This window comes from Triplophysa rosa, linkage group LG21 (assembly GCF_024868665.1).
Source record: "Triplophysa rosa linkage group LG21, Trosa_1v2, whole genome shotgun sequence".
NCBI classification, from domain to species: domain Eukaryota; kingdom Metazoa; phylum Chordata; class Actinopteri; order Cypriniformes; family Nemacheilidae; genus Triplophysa; species Triplophysa rosa.
In genome coordinates this window covers 4,005,112-4,022,151 of record NC_079910.1, presented here as the reverse complement: position 1 = coordinate 4,022,151, position 17,040 = coordinate 4,005,112, and the positions used below count along the sequence as shown (strand labels likewise).

Sequence of the window (17,040 nt, the reverse complement as noted above, 5' to 3'; positions counted from 1 at the left end):
TAAAACACTCTATTAAGTACTCTTACAAGTATATGACTATTTTTGCTTAACTTTAGCGTATTTTATCTTTTAATTTCATATTGTTTACTTATTAAAATGAACTTGAAGTACGCTATGTTTTTTTGTAAGTGTGGTGTGTGTGTCCCCATCGATACAACATTCATGTCCACTATCTGAAGTTTATTATTATTATTATTAATAAGAGAAAATATTTGCAGACTGTTTTCATGTGACTGTATTTTTGACTGTATCATACTGCAAATTGGATGTGATCTGTGAATCTGGAGAATGCTGTTAATGTCAAATATTTCAAGTTGAACTATAATTGGTTGCAAATATCTGCTTTGACAAATGCCTCCAGATGTAATAGTTTTAGGAATATAACATGTCAAAAGAGACATTTTATTCGATTCAATTGTTCCAAATTCAATTTATCAATAAGTCCCATTATAAAAGTCTTAATGATGTCATGTCATGGTGATGTGACACAAAAAGATCCCAGAATATATACAATTGATGTACTATAAAATCAAGTAGCCTATGTAAAATACATAAAACCCAAAGTAAAAATGGTAAAGTAATTAGATATAGAAATAAATGAAGAGTTTGGTTACATTTGGATTTTTTTTTCAAAAATCATGTTTTTTATTGTGTTAGTTAGCTGTATTTTTTTGTTATTATGGCTTAAATTAAAACAAACCAACTGCAGTTTGATTTATTGGAATGCACAATAAAAAAACATTCTCAATTTTGGAACCAAACTCTTTAAATATATATTGTACAAATATTGTGTAGTAATGTGCTGAAAGCTGTCAGATAAAATTGTGGAATGCTGAGACCATCTCAAGCAAGACTTTCATGTGACTGGGATTAATGAAACTGGACCGGTGATTTTGAAGACTCCTGACGGCTGGCTCAGTCCCACAGTTTTTAATTTAAGCATTTTGGATTAGATTTAGCAATATAACAAAATATTATTTATAAAATAAAAATATAACAATATTTTTTTAAGTTTATTAACATTTTTATCTGTTACACATCAGTAAGATGTTGGTGCTGTGGATAGATATTTGTCACTGCTCAGCTGTTTTGAGCTAATCTCTATCTTTGTGTAATTGGAGAGTGATTCCCCGAACCTTTTGTTCCTTTTCCTTTCTATTTTCTTTTACATTTCTTTTACCCCATGTAAACCAAAAGCGTTTTAGCAAAAGGAAATTCACTCTTGACTTACTGCACTTCTCCGGAACTAATGACCTCATTTGGAGGAGGAGGGGTCTACTCACACTTCCAGGAATCCAGTGGGATTCCCAGACCATCGAGCTGTGTTGACTCATGCTGAAAGTCTGAGGCCCTGTGTGGGCGGGGCCTTACCTGCTAGGTGAAAAGCAGCTCTTCTCTCATTGGCTGAGAGGAGTCAGTATATTTCCTCACTTACTAACAGTGAGCAGCATTCAGTGTGTTCAAAGCGTTGAGAAAAAGAGGACAGCAAAAACTCTTTGGCACACACACGGTACTGAAAAACTGGAAGAGGACATTTGATAGAGCACAAACTAAGGTATCTATGTTTGAGGTGTGCTTAGGGAAGCTTTGTTTGTGTTGTGGGCTAGGCCTGTTTTGTGTTTTTAGGGTGCATGCTTTGTGGTTTTGTTGGAACTGAGTGTTTGTTTTCTCTATTTAAATTGCGCTTCTCACTTTACATCTCAATTATCTCACCGGTCATGTGTTTGTGTTGAAGCCTGTGATGGTAATTAATTGACTTGTTTAGTAAATTTAAGATTAATTCGGAGCACCTTTTAAAGATTGGATTACACGGTTGTATTTTTCATTTTTCAAGTTTCCTCCTTTACAATAAGTTGGTTTGTTTTTTAGAAAGTTTATTGTGTAAAATAGTTTTAAGGAACCATTTTGGGAACCATATGTGGCCTAATGTTAATTTGTCAACCAAATCCATCTTGTAGCCAAAAAAGCGCAGTCTCATTTTAGGAATAAAAAAGCAATAAATGTTATGCTTTTAGTTGTTGCTATGCTCAACTTTACAATACTATAAACTTTGAGTTTATAGCACTTCTGCTTTGAGGTCAGTCTTAATCAAACCACTTTCCAAATCTTCATGTCATTCATACAGTGAACACAAATGACTTGAGAAGTCATGTAGAAATTCTTCTGTCAAGAGATCTGGGAAAACTCTTGGTGAGATGAACCATTTTAAGCCAAACTCCGAGATTAATCTGATTTATGGGAACTATGTAGAAACTTGTCCAAGCATGCTGAAGTGTTGATGTGACCTCTGGGTGAGTGTTTCGGCCTCACTGACCCGTGGGAAGATTTTTTACGTTAAATGCTTGAATATCCCCAGGAAGCACATTTGTGCTACATAAATATGAACGACATCGACGATGAACAATTATAACATATTGAGCCTTTCAGGAATGGCTCAGTTTCATTATGATGATTTAAGGAAGTCTTGCTTCTGTCTTTCTGGATGAGAGAAAGTCTTGTATCCAGATGTTTTAATGCGATGGAGGCTTGTGAAACCCTAAAAGAGACCATCTGAGTTCCTAGATCTCCTCTTGAGAACTGAATATGTCTCGGGGTGTTTCTGTTCATTGTTTTGTGTCACAGTTTCTGAAGAGTAATGACTTGCTGTGTCAGCAGTTTGAAAGACAATGACACCAACATTTCAGCTAAGCAGTAAATGTTTGTACTTGCTCATTTTACAGAGCTTTTGTGTTCATCCTTCATCAACTATTTTACAAAAACGTATACTAAACCTTATCCCAGTGCAGGTATTGTTGTCCATACATTCTCCAGTTTCTGTTTAATAAATGAAAGGTTCTCGTGAAGAATTCAAGCAGGGAGATGTGTCTGCTCTCCAAACAATCTATTTCCTGTGAATTTTGTAAGAGCTTTAACAGACAGCGCATCATAAGAGTATCCGCTCAATGTTTCCTGCTCTGTCAGACAGTGTCATAGCATGTCTGAGTGTTCAGGTGAGCTGTTGCAGGTGTTGGGCAGTGATGCAAAATGATGACTCATTTCAGGAATAAGATGATGACTGTTCTGGGAATATTTCTGATCAAGTTTAGACTCATTCTTTTTTAGAATAAACTTCATCAAAACAACGTGGAATTCGTCCTCGCAAGCCTAAATGAGGTGCATTTTAGTCAGTATTGATATTTCATTGAATGCAAATCAGGCGACGTTGTTTTTCTTTACTATCCAACATCCATTAAAACTATCGTGTCAATTTCACCGGTACAAATTGTTTCTATTCTTATGAAGACATATTTGAATGTGAGCAAATGTAGGGCCAGTATTAGTTTTCTCTAGGTTGTTCACTTCATCTTTGACTTCAGATTGTTTCATCATTTCATATTTCAAATGCATGTCTCTGTCCTAACAGAAACGGAGGAGACCAAAATGGCAGTGAGTTCATTTCATCGTGGGCAATGGGCCTCCCAATCCTTACGTGTGACCGCAAAGGAGCTCTCCATTGTATGTGTGCGAGGCAAAAACACGGCCATCGCCGAACGATTTTCCAAGTAAGCAAATCGCACTATTTGCATAACTAAATCTGATGTCACTAATCTTTCCATTTGTTCTCCGTCACCTATGTTTCACTTTAGTGCTCTATAATTTGTATTCACTTTTTTTATAAGACTCCATTTTAAATGTGTTACATACAGAACCCCAACACTGTACATATATATACATATACATATACATACATATTTATTTATTTATATATATATAAATAACTATGTATGTATTTATGTATTTATTTATGTATTTATATATATATATAATTTAGATTTATAAAAATTGTCACATTTAATAGTATCAAAATAAACAGCCAGAAGACCATTCTGAACTATTTCATGATTCAGTCAGCACCCAGACAACAAGTCAAAATCAAATTTGTAAGTCACGTGTTTTATTTGGAGCAAAATATGTTCTGCTCGACTCATTAGAAGCATCTTTCTTGGCACTGAATGGGTTTCCTGTGCAAAATACATTCACACTCCATCTGGATCTGCTTTTCTTGTATCTGATGTCTTTTCCAGCCTTCTGGTTCGGTTTCAACATTTCCATACATCAAAACTACAGATTAGATGAGTTTATATTCTGACCATTGACCTGTACTAGATGGGGACCATATATAAATCAAATTCTGATGCCTTTGCTGTTAACATATTTGCCAAGAAACGCCCACTTAGACTTGCTCTGACTGATATATCAAGGAACCAATCACAGTTCGCTTTGTTGGTACGTTTCATGAAGGGGCGGAGCGCCTGTGTAAGAGCACAGAAAAATCGCGGAAAATAGGCACTCTAGGCATTTTGGTCTGTTTTCCGTTCGAGCTAACCCACATTCAAAGCGAGCCGTTACATGTCTTTGTATCATGACCCGTGTCTATAACTCGTTTGTCAAGTTTGTTTCGGATTTCAATTGAAATCAGATGAACTTCCCGGTTTAGTATATGGGACTATTCTTTAAATATCTGAACGAGCCCAGTTTTAGATTTGTTTTGACATGCCATCAAAAGAAAGCGGGAAGCAACATCAATTCCAGACAGTCAGGTTTAGTTGTGTGAAGTGCTGCATGTGACCGCTAGAGGCCGCCAGCGTTACAGACTTCTATAAGTGTGCAGTAGCGACCAGACACAAAGCGGTCGAACATGAAACAATAACGAACACCCTTTGCTTATTGATCACTTTTGTTTTACACCGATAAATCTGAACCGTGTGACGAATACAACGCAAAGTTGAAATGACCTTTTCCTAATTTTTTTCTAGGTATCAGAGGGCTGCAGAAGAATCAAATGCAGACAAGAAAAAAGTGAGTTGTGTTCTATAAGACTCGAATATATACATACAAGTTCTTTAAAGAAGTTTAAGGTATCTGATGTGAGAAATATATACTTAAATGCTTTTGACTGCCTTTAAAATATGTTTGCTTTATGATGTGATGTATACATACTTACATATACATAAGTGCCTTTAACTGCCTTTAAAAGCTTTGCGCTCTCTGATGTGATATACATATACATAAGTGCCTTAGATGGCTTTTAAAGATTTAACTTCTCTGATGTGATGTACTGTATGTACATAAGTGCCTTTAACTTCCTTTAAAAGATTTGAGCTTTATAATGTAATGTATATACATATAGGTATACAGTGTGTGTACATCACACTTATGTATAAGTGCCTTTAACTGCCCTTTAAAGTCTTAATCTCTCTGATGTGATGTATGCATAAGTGCCTTTACTGCCTTTAAAAGATTTGAACTTTTTGATGTGATGTACAGTATATACACACACTTTCAACTACTTTTAAAGGTTTGAGCACTCTGATTTGAGATACATTTATGTGCGTTTAGCTGCCTTTATGAGCTTGAAGCTGGTATATCCAGTCTTCCATATACAGCAATAACAAACATTCTTCTGTGCTGCTGCTGCTTAGACACATGCAGCCAGTGTCAAATCATCTTAATCCCTATTTAGACGACTTAATCGTCAGGTAATTCCCATGCACTTTACATAACTGCTCCTGTCAGTCTGTGTCCTTGCTACGGTGGAGTGCGTCTGAAACCGGACTTCTCTGTAAAAAATAAGAACAAACTAAAGTCAATGGTGTATGAGAGTTTGTCTGCATAAAAGACTAGCGGAGATGAAGATGTGCATTGTGACGTTTCTGTGGATGTAGGTACATTGACTTTCTTTTTAAAGTAGACTGAAGTGGGTTCTTGCTGCGTGGTTTGTGCACGTTTGATTCTCTGTATAGAGAATTTTTGCTTAAGTGTATGTTTAACTTTCGTTGTTATTAAAAAAATCTGTCAGTTCGCGGTGTTTGTGTCAGGCTAAATTCTGTGTACAGATAAAATGAATTGGAGTATAATGTAAACTCACTGATAGATAGAGTTTCGGCCTTCATGATTGACAGTTTGAAGGGTTTGAAGCAGATGGGACAACTTTAAATCATCCAAACATATTTCAGCCATGGTAGCACATTAAAACGAAAAAATATGATGAGATTGACATGATTCGGTAAACCAGGCTTTTGCACGCGAGCACAGAAATATGGGACAAATCTCTGACAGGGTTATGACTTTAAGGTGAAATACGCTTCTGTTCAAACTCATGAAATTTTAAAGTAAATTTGCACCATCAAGACATGATTGGTGGTTGACATGAAAAATAGGCGTGTTGCATGCTCTCTAGTGTACATGATGTCAGTCTTTGTGTCGTGTGGTGCCTTAAGTCATAAAATAAATACAAAATTGTCTGAAGGAGACACATCACACACGCATTTCCAGGCATGTGACTATATTGATAGTTTTTTTAAACTAAGGCCTGGTTTCAAAGACAAGGCTTAAGGCTAATCCCAGACTGAAATCAACGTTGGACCTGTCTTAACCTGTTTGCCCTGAATATAACTTGCCCTGAAATATCTTCAAATATATTAGTGCCATTGTTTTGTCTCAAGATGCACACCAGTAATGTCTTCTTCTAAGGCATTTTTATAAAAGCCACATAAATATCTTAATTCAACTTAATGGGCATAGTCCTGGCTTAAGATAAGACGTGTCTGTGAAACCGGGCCTAAGTGAAATATTTATATCCAGAAATGTGACTTTTTATCAACAGCACCACACACTGACGGCAGTCGAGTTAAATCTGAAATTAAAAATACTTTATATCTTATACACGTAAAAAGCATGTGAGCACATGTTTCCGCTCATACTTTCTCTTTGTCTGCTTCCTGTCACTACTTCCTCCTTCTGATGTTCTTCCTGGTTTATCTGTCCTGTTGCGAGGGGGTTGGCCTAGTTTCCTCCAGCAGTTTTTTAAAGACCAGCATCTGGTGTCTTTTTTCCCCTCATTTTCACCAGCAAGGTCTGGAGGAGCCTCTCCTACAGGTTTTACCAGCTTTTGAAGTCTTTTTCTTTCTAACAAACTAACAAAGACTTTACCAATGACTACTAATCTATCTTGGCAGAAGATACAGCGATACGTGTTTATTTATTTATAAAAACAAAAGATCAGAAGTGTTTTGTAAATGTTTTCAAAGTGTTTAGGTAGTAAAAACAGAACAAAGCAAACTCTAGCCTTAAACGTTCCTCATTGTAAACATGCAAACTTCTTAAAATGTCAGATGTTTTTTCTCGCTTTGTCTTATTTAACACTTTGTATGTTTTCGTCTTGAAATAACTGTTGTGTAATAAGGCACGTATGAACTCAGTATTGTCGGAAAAATAGATCAATGCAGTTGTCTGAATTATCTCAGGAATGTAGAAGTTGAGCAACCCCAGGCGTCCGAGCGAACTCTTCTGAGAGTGTCTTTGTTCTTTACAGTCTCCGGAGAAATCGACTCCCTCCTTGCGCAACGGCAATCTGAACGTCCTGAAGCAGCTGTGGGAGCAGCCGTCTGCCGTCGCCCCCGAAACGCACTCCAGACCGCAGGAACATCGCTCCACAACCGCTTCTTCAGCTGTGAATTCTATTGTGCCGGTAAACGGCGAGACTTCAGATCTCACAGAACCTTCCACTGTGTCCAGTCCCCCGCCCGAATCTACGGCCGTTACACAAGCCGGGTTAGAAAGCGACAGCGAGCAGATGGAGAAGTGGATGCAGAGAGATGTGGAGACTTCAGGGGCTGCACTGGTGTCCAGCGTGCCCATCGAGAAGCCCACCGTGCCTCTCAACAGCCTGAAGATGATGTTTGAGAAAGGGGACACCTTCCAAAACAAAGTAAGCACAAAAGGATCTATTTTAGTGTTTCATAATGATTTTGACAAGTAGATGACAACTCTTTAGCATATACAAATGAGATGTTTGTGATTTGCTGCTGTGGTAAGGTACTTCGGTTCTTCGGCTTGCTGGATGTCTTTTAAACATTGAAAAAACAGAATCCGGTCATGCTGTTAGTCATGTGGTTTTGTGCTTCATCAGTGACTCTTTTCTAAAGCTTCCTCTGGGCTTTGTTGATGTTTTAGTAGGATCACTGCTCGACTACAAAGTGTGCAGGACAACTATTGTCTGCTTTGGATAACAGCATCAAATTCTTTGTGATTGTGTATTAAGTGCAGTGACATTCAGACAGTAAGTGTGGATGGATGGTTTGGATGATGTGAATGGTTTTATGAGGCCATTGTAATTGTCATTTAAAGCATTTACGTGCACGACATATTGTCGCAGTCAGACTGACAGCTTGTATCTGCAAAACCACCACTTTACAGGAAATGAAAAAAAACACGGCCTTTATTTATAGTTAAACACTGTTGACAGCTCTTTTCAATACTTGAAATATTTGCAAAACCCAAAGATAAACATTAAGGATGACCAATAGTAATGATTTATGAAAAAAATGGAGATGCCCTTTTATCCAAAACAACTTGAAACAATAGTAATGATTTATGAAAAAAATGGACATGCACTTTTATCCAAAACAACTTAAAACTTAAGTTATATATTTTTTGGTGTAAACAGGTTTTAAAGGGTTAGTTCACCTAAATATAACAATTCTGTCATCATTTACTCACCCTCAGATTTTTCCAAACCCGTATACATTTCTTTGTTCTGCTAAACACAAAGGAAGATATTTGGAAGAATGTCAGTAACCAAACAGATCTCATCCCCCATTTACTGCCATAGTATTTCTTTTTCCTATGGGAGTCAATGGGGGATGAGATCTGTTCGGTTACTGACTTTCTCCCAAATAACTTCCTTTGTGTTTAGCAGAACAAAGAAATGTATACGGGTTTGGAACAACCTGAGGGTGATGACAAATAAATGATACAATGGCATAAATGATGACACAATTTTGGGGTGAACTAACCCTTTAATCGAGCTGATGAACAATAAAACACAACAATCCAATTTGAAGGATTCATGCATCAAAAATGTAAAGCTGCAGTGCGCAAGATTAGAATAAACACTGTTAATGTGCACACCAATATGGACAACAAAACCAGTCTTATGGGTCAATTTTTCGATATTGAGATTTTTACATAATCTGAAAGCTGAATAAATAAACTTTCTAAAATTGCCTTTGAAGTTGTTAATCAGGGGCACTGTGGCAGACCATCCACTCACAAAAATAAAATTTTTATATATTTAAGGTATAGGAAATTTACAAAATATCTTCATGGAACATGATCTTTACTTAATATCCTAATGATTTATGGCATAAAAGAAAAATCGATAATTTTGACCCACACAATGTATTTTTGTCTTACTAAAAATGTTCCCGTGCTACTTAAGACTGGTTTTGTGATCCAGGGTCACATATAGTTATCATTTAAGGTCCAGTTTGTGAAATTTAGCGGCATCTAGCGGTGAGGTTACGAATTGCAACCAACAGCTCACTCCACCGCTCACCCCTCTATTTCGAAGCACTATGGCGGCTGACACGGGACAAAAATGTCCTCACGGTTTCGCTTTTTTGCATAATGAGATAACTTATTTACGAAACGCGTTGTGTAGAGCAGTTTGTCCATTTAGGGCTACTGTAGAAACATGGCGAATTCCATACAAGGGGACGCGGTGTATGCAGACAGAAATAGCTGATTCTAAGGTAATAAAAACAACGCTTCAATATGTAAGGTCTTTATGTACCTCTGAAGACATAGTTACGTGTGTTATATTGCATTTCTGTCAATAGATCCTCCTTAATATCACTCACCTTTAAAGTTATGTTGAACTATATTATACTTCTTTTTTTGGTATGTTACAGTTCTAACTCTTTGCCCTACCAATTGAGCTACTGGAAAACATGGTGGTAAAGTTATTTTAAATTCAAATATTAATATTTATTTGTAGTCATTCCTTCATCTGACATCTTGCTTTTTTATTTCGCCTGAATGTCAGAATACGTGACAAAAAAAATCAGGGACTTTACCAGACACAATGGAGTCTTGTTTCTTCCATGAACCAGGGAATCGTTGGGAATTGTGCCAAACATTTCATCTGGAAATCAGGAAGAGATGGAGTGTGGGTGGGAATAGAAAAGTGATCCCAGCATGTAATAAACAATACAGATTAAAAGTAGTCTAATACTAAAGCAAGCATCACTATTGTTAAACCCAGTCATTTACGTTAAAGTGGCTTCATTTCCTCGGTCAGGACGCTCTTTTTTTCAGACTAGAAAACTGTTCGAGTTCATCAGTCTGAACCGAAACTGTTCAACTGCTCGGCAGATCTTCCCATCATCTGACAGGGATGAGATCTCATTAGATAAACCTCCACATGATCATCACGGAGTGTTCTGCTCTCATCACAGCCAAACTTCTCTCTAACTTTAACCTGAGGGATGGTCACGAGGGAGCTCGGCTGATGGAAATAAAGTCTCCTCTGTTTTAAAAATCTTCTGCTGAGATTTTTGTCTCTGCTGGAAATTGAATTTGGCCTGAATAATGACGTGTTTAGCGATGACATGGACTGTCTGTATTCTAGATTTATTTCATAAGCAGCTGGACTTTTGTAAGCCAAGATATTTCACTGCTCATCCACACACATCATCAGTTGTATGTTGAATACTGTCGTGATTTACAGTATTGAGACATGTAGCATCATTTTGCCTTGTGAGAAGCAGCTGTAGGGAAAACAAACTGTGGAACAAGAAATAAGTTAAAATAAATCATTAAAACAGGAAAATTATGAAACATTTGCCGTGCGTTGGTTTGGATGTTATGTAGTTATTGCTATAGTTATTGTTCTTTATGTGAATTGGCCTTTCACTTTCAACTTAGATTTTTGGGTGAAATTTTAGAGTTTAGGGTTGTTTTATTATGGAAATAGAAAGCAATTTAAAAAAATTCACCACTTGTTAAATGAAAGAAAATTAAACAAGTTTTAAAATGACATTTTCATTTTACTGTCCCTGTAAGTCCCTTTAAGTGCAAAAAAAGATGTAAAAAGATTTTAACAAAAAACAAATGAAAATGATATATAGTGCATGCATATATCATCTTTTGTCACAGATCTGGTCCTGTGAAAACAAAAGGCCACTCCTCGTTTTTGGCAGCCCGTGGCTCAGATGTTCCATCTTTTGTGTCTTTTGGATTAATAGAGAGTCTCTTTTGTCCGGGCTGTTGCCTCCTGTGGCTGTCCTGCCTTCAGCTTTTGTACAATGTTTATTTCCCGCTCCTCCGGTGTTAGTGCACCAGCATGGAGACGCTACGCTGAAGACTGGCCGGCTGGTTCCCCCGGACCCCCGCCAATGGTTAATCCAAGATGGGGGTGGGATGGTTTCAGCCCCCTGGGATTTAAAGACTCAAGCAGCTGCCCTCATGGCTTCCCCCCCAAACCCCACCCCGCCCTGTCAGCCCCCCCACTCCTGCTGTTTCCAGCAAAACCCTGGCATGCTCCCCGACTCTAATCTGCTCTGTGAGCGCTGCTAGGCTTTAGTCAGACAGACAGTGCTCTGGAAATCTCCAGGAATCGCTGTGGACCGTGTCTGTCTGGTTTGAATAGGTAAGGCATGTGGATTTTGGGTTGATACTGATATTGTTGGATGTTTGGAAAGTGTCGGCTGTGGGCGGATGTCAGTTCACTTCCTGTTTCGCCTCTCTCCTGAGAACAATGACAGTGCTCGCAGCAGACTTTTGGGAAGATGTTTGTGCTGAAATGGATCGTGTTGCAGAACAAATATGTTTGTGTCAGACACTTCTTGTAAAACCAGGGATGTTGGTGCCAGTTGTAGGTATAAGATGGTATTAAAAAAAGGCAAGATTTCATTTTCGTCGCATGTAGTTGCTAAAGTTACTGTGTTATTGATCAAAAGCAAGCATGAACAAATGCCAAAAATGCTTCAATATGGTTCTAAATGTTGTAAATTTTGTTATTTATGCATTTGGCAGACGCTTTTATCCACTCGCAGTGCATTCAAGCTTTATATTTTATTAGTATGTTACATGTTATATACATATTATTTGTTTTATTGTTAATTATTATAATAAATATGTTTTGGACGAAGTCCAACAAAATCTCAATTGCAAAACATTCAGATCTCGGTTTAATTTTAGTTGTATGTCAGTTCGGTTCTTTATTCGATTAGACTATATAATGTGTATTCTTTATATCTGTTCTGAAACATTGGTTGTTCGTTTTCATGCGTCCCAGCAGCCCCGGGTGTACAGTCAGGGTGAATGGACATGTGTTGATTTTGTGATGGCAGTAAAGCCAGACGCCGGTGTCTGTCTGAGAGCTCATTACAGGATTATTGATGCCAGGAGAAGAGACGCTAGACAGGCAGAGCTGGAGGAACATATAAACACTGATGTCATAACTTCACTGTTGGGTTCATATTGATCATTCACTTTGAATTCATATTCAGCTTACTACCTGCATACCCTGTAATATGTTTTTGATGTCTTCTGATTTCCCTTTTTAATTTTTTTTATATCATATACATAACTATGTCTTCAGAGACCTTACATAATGAAGCGTTATGTTTTTTTATTACCTTAGAATGATGTCTATCTACATACACTGCGGGTCTTCTTGCGTGGAATTCGCCCTAAACGGACAAACTGCTCTACAGAGCTCGTTTCGAAAATACGTTATCTCCTTCGGCAAAGAAGCGAAATTGTGACGACATCTTAGCCCTGTGTCAGCCACCGTAGTGCTTCGAAACGGAGGGGTGAGCGGGTGGAGTGAGCATTGGTTGCAATTCGCAATCTTACCACTAGATGCCGCTAAATTTCATACACTTGAGATTTAATATTCAATAAATTTGACCAGCAATTGACCCCATTTTATTTTTGTTTTTATGCCCTAAAATTCTGCTGTGTATATCACTTATTAATTATTCTCGGTCGTATGTGTGCTACCATTGCTCCACAGCTTGGAACATTCCTTAAAACGTGCTCAAAAATGCTCTTTTAATAGTCCATAGGGCAACCATTATGCGCTTGGCCCATAGATGTCCATTGTGCCTATAGAGCTGACTATAGTGCTTAGTTTGTATTTAACCTAAACTATTTCTTTCACGTGACTTTGTTCATTGTGAAGCAGTCGTCTTTAACATGTGCTTTATTGTTTAGGTGTCTAGAGAGGCTGAAAAACCCGGAGACGGTGGCTTTGAAAGTATGGAGTCTGGAGACAAAGGTACTAACTGCAATGCATCGCATGATTCACAAACTATTAGACTGGTGTATTACAAAATCCCCCTGAACTTCTTCCTTCCGTTTTGCAACGCTGCAAGAAACGTTTTTCTGATCGGAAAGTGCTGATGTCAAGCTCTGTGGAAATTCCTGCTGACCGTTCCCTCCTGTGCATCTCATTTTTCCTGGCTCTTATATTATCTTTCATTGTACTGTTCACCAAACGCCCTCGCTGATCTGACTCTCGGTTGCTTGTGATTCACAGAAACCTTCGAGTCTGAAGCCAAAATGGTTGAGTCCACTCCTCTCAGGGACCGAATGGCCATGTACCAGGCAGCTGTGACCAAGCTCGATCTCTCATCCTCCCCCACCGTGAGCATCTCTGCGTCTGTCATAAATCACTCTGCCAGATCGCTGTCATTTCATATGACTTTATTAGATCTAATAGATTGATTCTGCTGTGGGGTTTATTGGAGCACATACTCACCGCTGACCTTTTGTGTTTTATTGTGTAGAATGAACCGGCAGACAGTGAAGTCCGCAGTCACGGTGGGAAGCAGAAGGAAAATGTGCCACCGATGTTTACCGATGTGGTGAGTACTTGCGTCTACATGAAATGAACTTAATTTACTTGGATGTTGCTGGCCTTATTGTGCATGATTTGAAACATGCCTCTGAAACCATTTTCTTCCTATGTGCCGTCTTATGTTTCAAGCCCTCCCCTTTGGCCACCTGGCTCCCGCCCCCTCTTTTGTTTTTCTTTCGGAATACTGTATCATGTTTCACTCAAATGCCCTTACGTCACATTACAGAAGGAAAATAAGTGTTCAATCTCACGTTGACTTGAATAAAAAATTCTATTATTGGATGTTTTACTTGTTCTCTGTGTGTTTGCAGGCCTCTGAATCCAACACTTTGAAAAGTCCAACAACAGATAGAAATGGTGAGTTTTCATACTCCGATTCAAGTACGTTTAAAGTGTTCATTTATGTTTTGTACTGGGAACTTGAAAGCGATTTCACAGAAATTAAAATCTGCTGTAAATGAGTCAGGCCGTCCAATTGATCTGTGCATGAAAACGAACATTTTAAAGCCCTGGTTTAACACCAAATGCAGATGATTGTTTTTTTTATGACGTAATGCTACAACAAGGTTGTGGGTCTGATTTGAAAAGAATCATACTGAAACAATGTCCTGTATATAGTGAATACACAATAAATGTGGAATACAACCACACACCCTGTAAAAAGACATTGTCTATTTTATTGTCTATTAGCACCCTCTAGTGTTCAGAGTCGTTTTAGTAATATTTGGAATTGGCATTTATTTATTCATATTAATTTTAGTTTATTTTGTTAGCAATTTTTTCACGTTCTTTTGTCATTTTATATGAAGTTTTATTACTGCTATAAAAGTTTAACGTAAATTCCAGTAAATAATTTAAGTGTCCACTTAAGCAAAAGAAAAACTAGAAAAGTTGCATTAGAAAAAAATAAACAAAAAATTTATATTCAGGCCCATGTTGTATTTAAACTGTTTTAATAGTTTGTTATAATAACAATAATAACCCTGCCAGTGTTGAATGGGTTTCATTAAAAATCTCCATGTCTCCATGTGCAGGTTCTGTTATGAGTCCTGAACAAAACCAGCCTAAAGCTATTAGGGTGAGTATTAACAGTACATATTCATTCTGTGTTTGTGTTCTTGTTAAATAAATAAATGAAACGCAGACATATGTGTGTGGCTTTGTCTTAAATGTCCGTATGTTTTGCTCTAACTTGCAGAAGTTTCGATTGCCTGTTCGTGAAACCTGTGTGACGTGCCTTAAGACGGTGTACCCTTTAGAAAAACTTGTAGCAAATCAGCAGATTTACCACAACACCTGCTTTCGCTGTGCCTACTGCAACACTAAACTCAGGTGAGCGCAAAACACTCTTTAGTACTTTTTTAAAATTGAGAAAAACAACAACAAAGTGAGCAACTGTTCAGCACAGAGTTTTGTTTTTAACCTCTCCACTTGTGTTTTGCTGCCCTCTCCTGGTCAGTTTGGTGAACTACGCCTCTTTGCAGAACAACGTCTACTGCAAGCCACACTTCTGCCAGCTGTTTAAAGCCAAGGGGAACTATGATGAGGGTTTCGGTCTCCGACCCCACAAGCAGCTTTGGGAGGTTAAAGAAGAAGGAGGGGAAGATCAGGTCAAGCTGTCACCTCCAGAAATCACCTCGAGCCCAACAGTAGAAGAGTCTGCACTGGTCAAAGTCAACGTTCTCACGGCCACTCTGGAGACCCGGGCCCAGGCTGTGTCTGAGAAATTTGAAAAACCTCCAGAGATGGGCCGACTAAAAATCTCTTGGCCTCCACAGACAGAAGACGAGGAGAGCACAGCTCATACCTACGGTCCTGCTGACGGCGGTGCTGTCAAACCCATCCGGCCAAAATGGCCTCCAGAGGGCGACTGCGTATCAACCAACACGGACATGTCAGATCTGCCAAAGATTCGCAGGAGCGTCTCGCTCAAAGAAAGAAGCAAACCCTTTTCCATCTTCAGCGCCGCCTCTGCGCCGGTGCCTCAGTCCAGCGAGAGAAAATCTCCACCTCAAAGGTCTCCATCAAAAGAGAAGCCAGAGGAGGAAATGTCGCCCGTTTCTTCGACCACGGACACGCTCATCTCCTCAGAGGACATGACTGAATTTAACCAATCGGAGGAGGAACAGGAAGTTGATGGAGTTGATGGAGACTGCAAAGAGGAAGTCGATGAGGAAAGTATGGAACATGAAGTGTGTGATGAGGAGGAAGTGGATGCACAGGAAGAGGAACTTTCTTCTCTGAAGAGCAAAAGTAGTTTGGAAAACAGTCCTCCGTCATCTCCCCAGAGCGAGTCTGAATCAGATTCTCCGCAGAAACAGGCCTCTCAGGATGTGGGGTTTTGGGATGGAGAGGAGGCTGAGGAGGACGGTCCTGATGTGAGTGTGGAGGACCTCATCAAGAGGAACCGGAATTACGATGATGAGGAAGACGAAGTTGTCTAAGAAACATACATTAACGTCAAATAGAGTAATAATGAAATGCTTCTCTGCTGTTTTCTTTGTGTGTCTTTGTTTTTGTTTTCTTCAGTTTTTCCAATGTATTCTCAAAAACGTAGTTTTATGCATTTTAATTCCTTTGGTACTTTTCTATATTCTTTTATATGACTGTAGAATATTTTATGCTGCTGATACTCCGATATTTGCGCCTCTAAAACAAACCATGAACCGGAGATGTTTTTTGGAAATTGCTTTTTAAAATATCATTGTTCTGTATGCCTAGCGAGAATGTTCAGTTTAAACATGTTATTTGGGAGATGAGTGGGCTTTCACTGCTGTAATGCACTTGGGATTTACTTATGTATGTTAAACACCTCCTGGCTGTACCACTTTGGATTGACAACTTTTGAATGTTTATTGCAAAAATGATATTTAATTGTATTTTAAATGTTATTTTATCATGGGACCAACTATCTGGAAAACTTTTCTAATAAATTTACTGCTTCAAAAGCATGTGCCAGAAAGCTGTCTGAATCATTCGACAATTTGTTCATGTTTTTTAAAGAATGGAGACGACCCGAACATCGGTCACAAAATCGTGCATGCAAGCAAAAGACAGTAAGATTTGACATGTAACATTTATTGATTTTGAGAAGCGACAAGTAACCACAGGCAAAGTTCCCTATATATCATCATCACCCTTACATTCATACTGTTTGAACCAGGCAACCACATTCAGAGAAACTGAAATGATGGAATTAAAGTAATAATATTACATGATCCAATCAAGATATTGACATTTCAATTATAAATAAATGAATTAAACCTCATTGATCATCATTGATTTAGTTTATTTTGTTAGCAATTTTTTGTGCTTTTGTCATTTTATATGAAGTGTTATTACTGCTATAC

General features: G+C 38.2%; 1 protein-coding gene across 1 annotated transcript; it reads left to right on the top strand.

Moving 5' to 3' along the window:
- The first annotated feature begins 1,423 nt into the window (after positions 1–1,423).
- Positions 1,424–16,641, top strand: lima1a (LIM domain and actin binding 1a). The gene is made up of 11 exons (XM_057363113.1): positions 1,424–1,555; positions 3,404–3,542; positions 4,797–4,839; positions 7,355–7,750; positions 13,045–13,108; positions 13,370–13,476; positions 13,620–13,697; positions 14,002–14,047; positions 14,725–14,768; positions 14,889–15,022; positions 15,150–16,641. The coding sequence occupies exons 2-11, from the start codon at positions 3,421–3,423 to the stop codon at positions 16,132–16,134; spliced, it is 2,019 nt and encodes a 672-aa protein (XP_057219096.1). The 5' UTR covers positions 1,424–1,555; positions 3,404–3,420; the 3' UTR covers positions 16,135–16,641.
- Positions 16,642–17,040: the final 399 nt, after the last annotated feature.

Bases quoted from the DNA above. Each gene is read 5' to 3' on its own strand.
- lima1a (XM_057363113.1), top strand. From the start codon at position 3,421: ATGGCAGTGAGTTCATTTCATCGTGGGCAATGGGCCTCCCAATCCTTA. The intron at 13,477-13,619 runs GTGAGCATCTCT...TTTATTGTGTAG, and splicing joins ATCTCTCATCCTCCCCCACC to AATGAACCGGCAGACAGTGA. The intron at 14,769-14,888 runs GTGAGTATTAAC...TCTAACTTGCAG, and splicing joins ACCAGCCTAAAGCTATTAGG to AAGTTTCGATTGCCTGTTCG.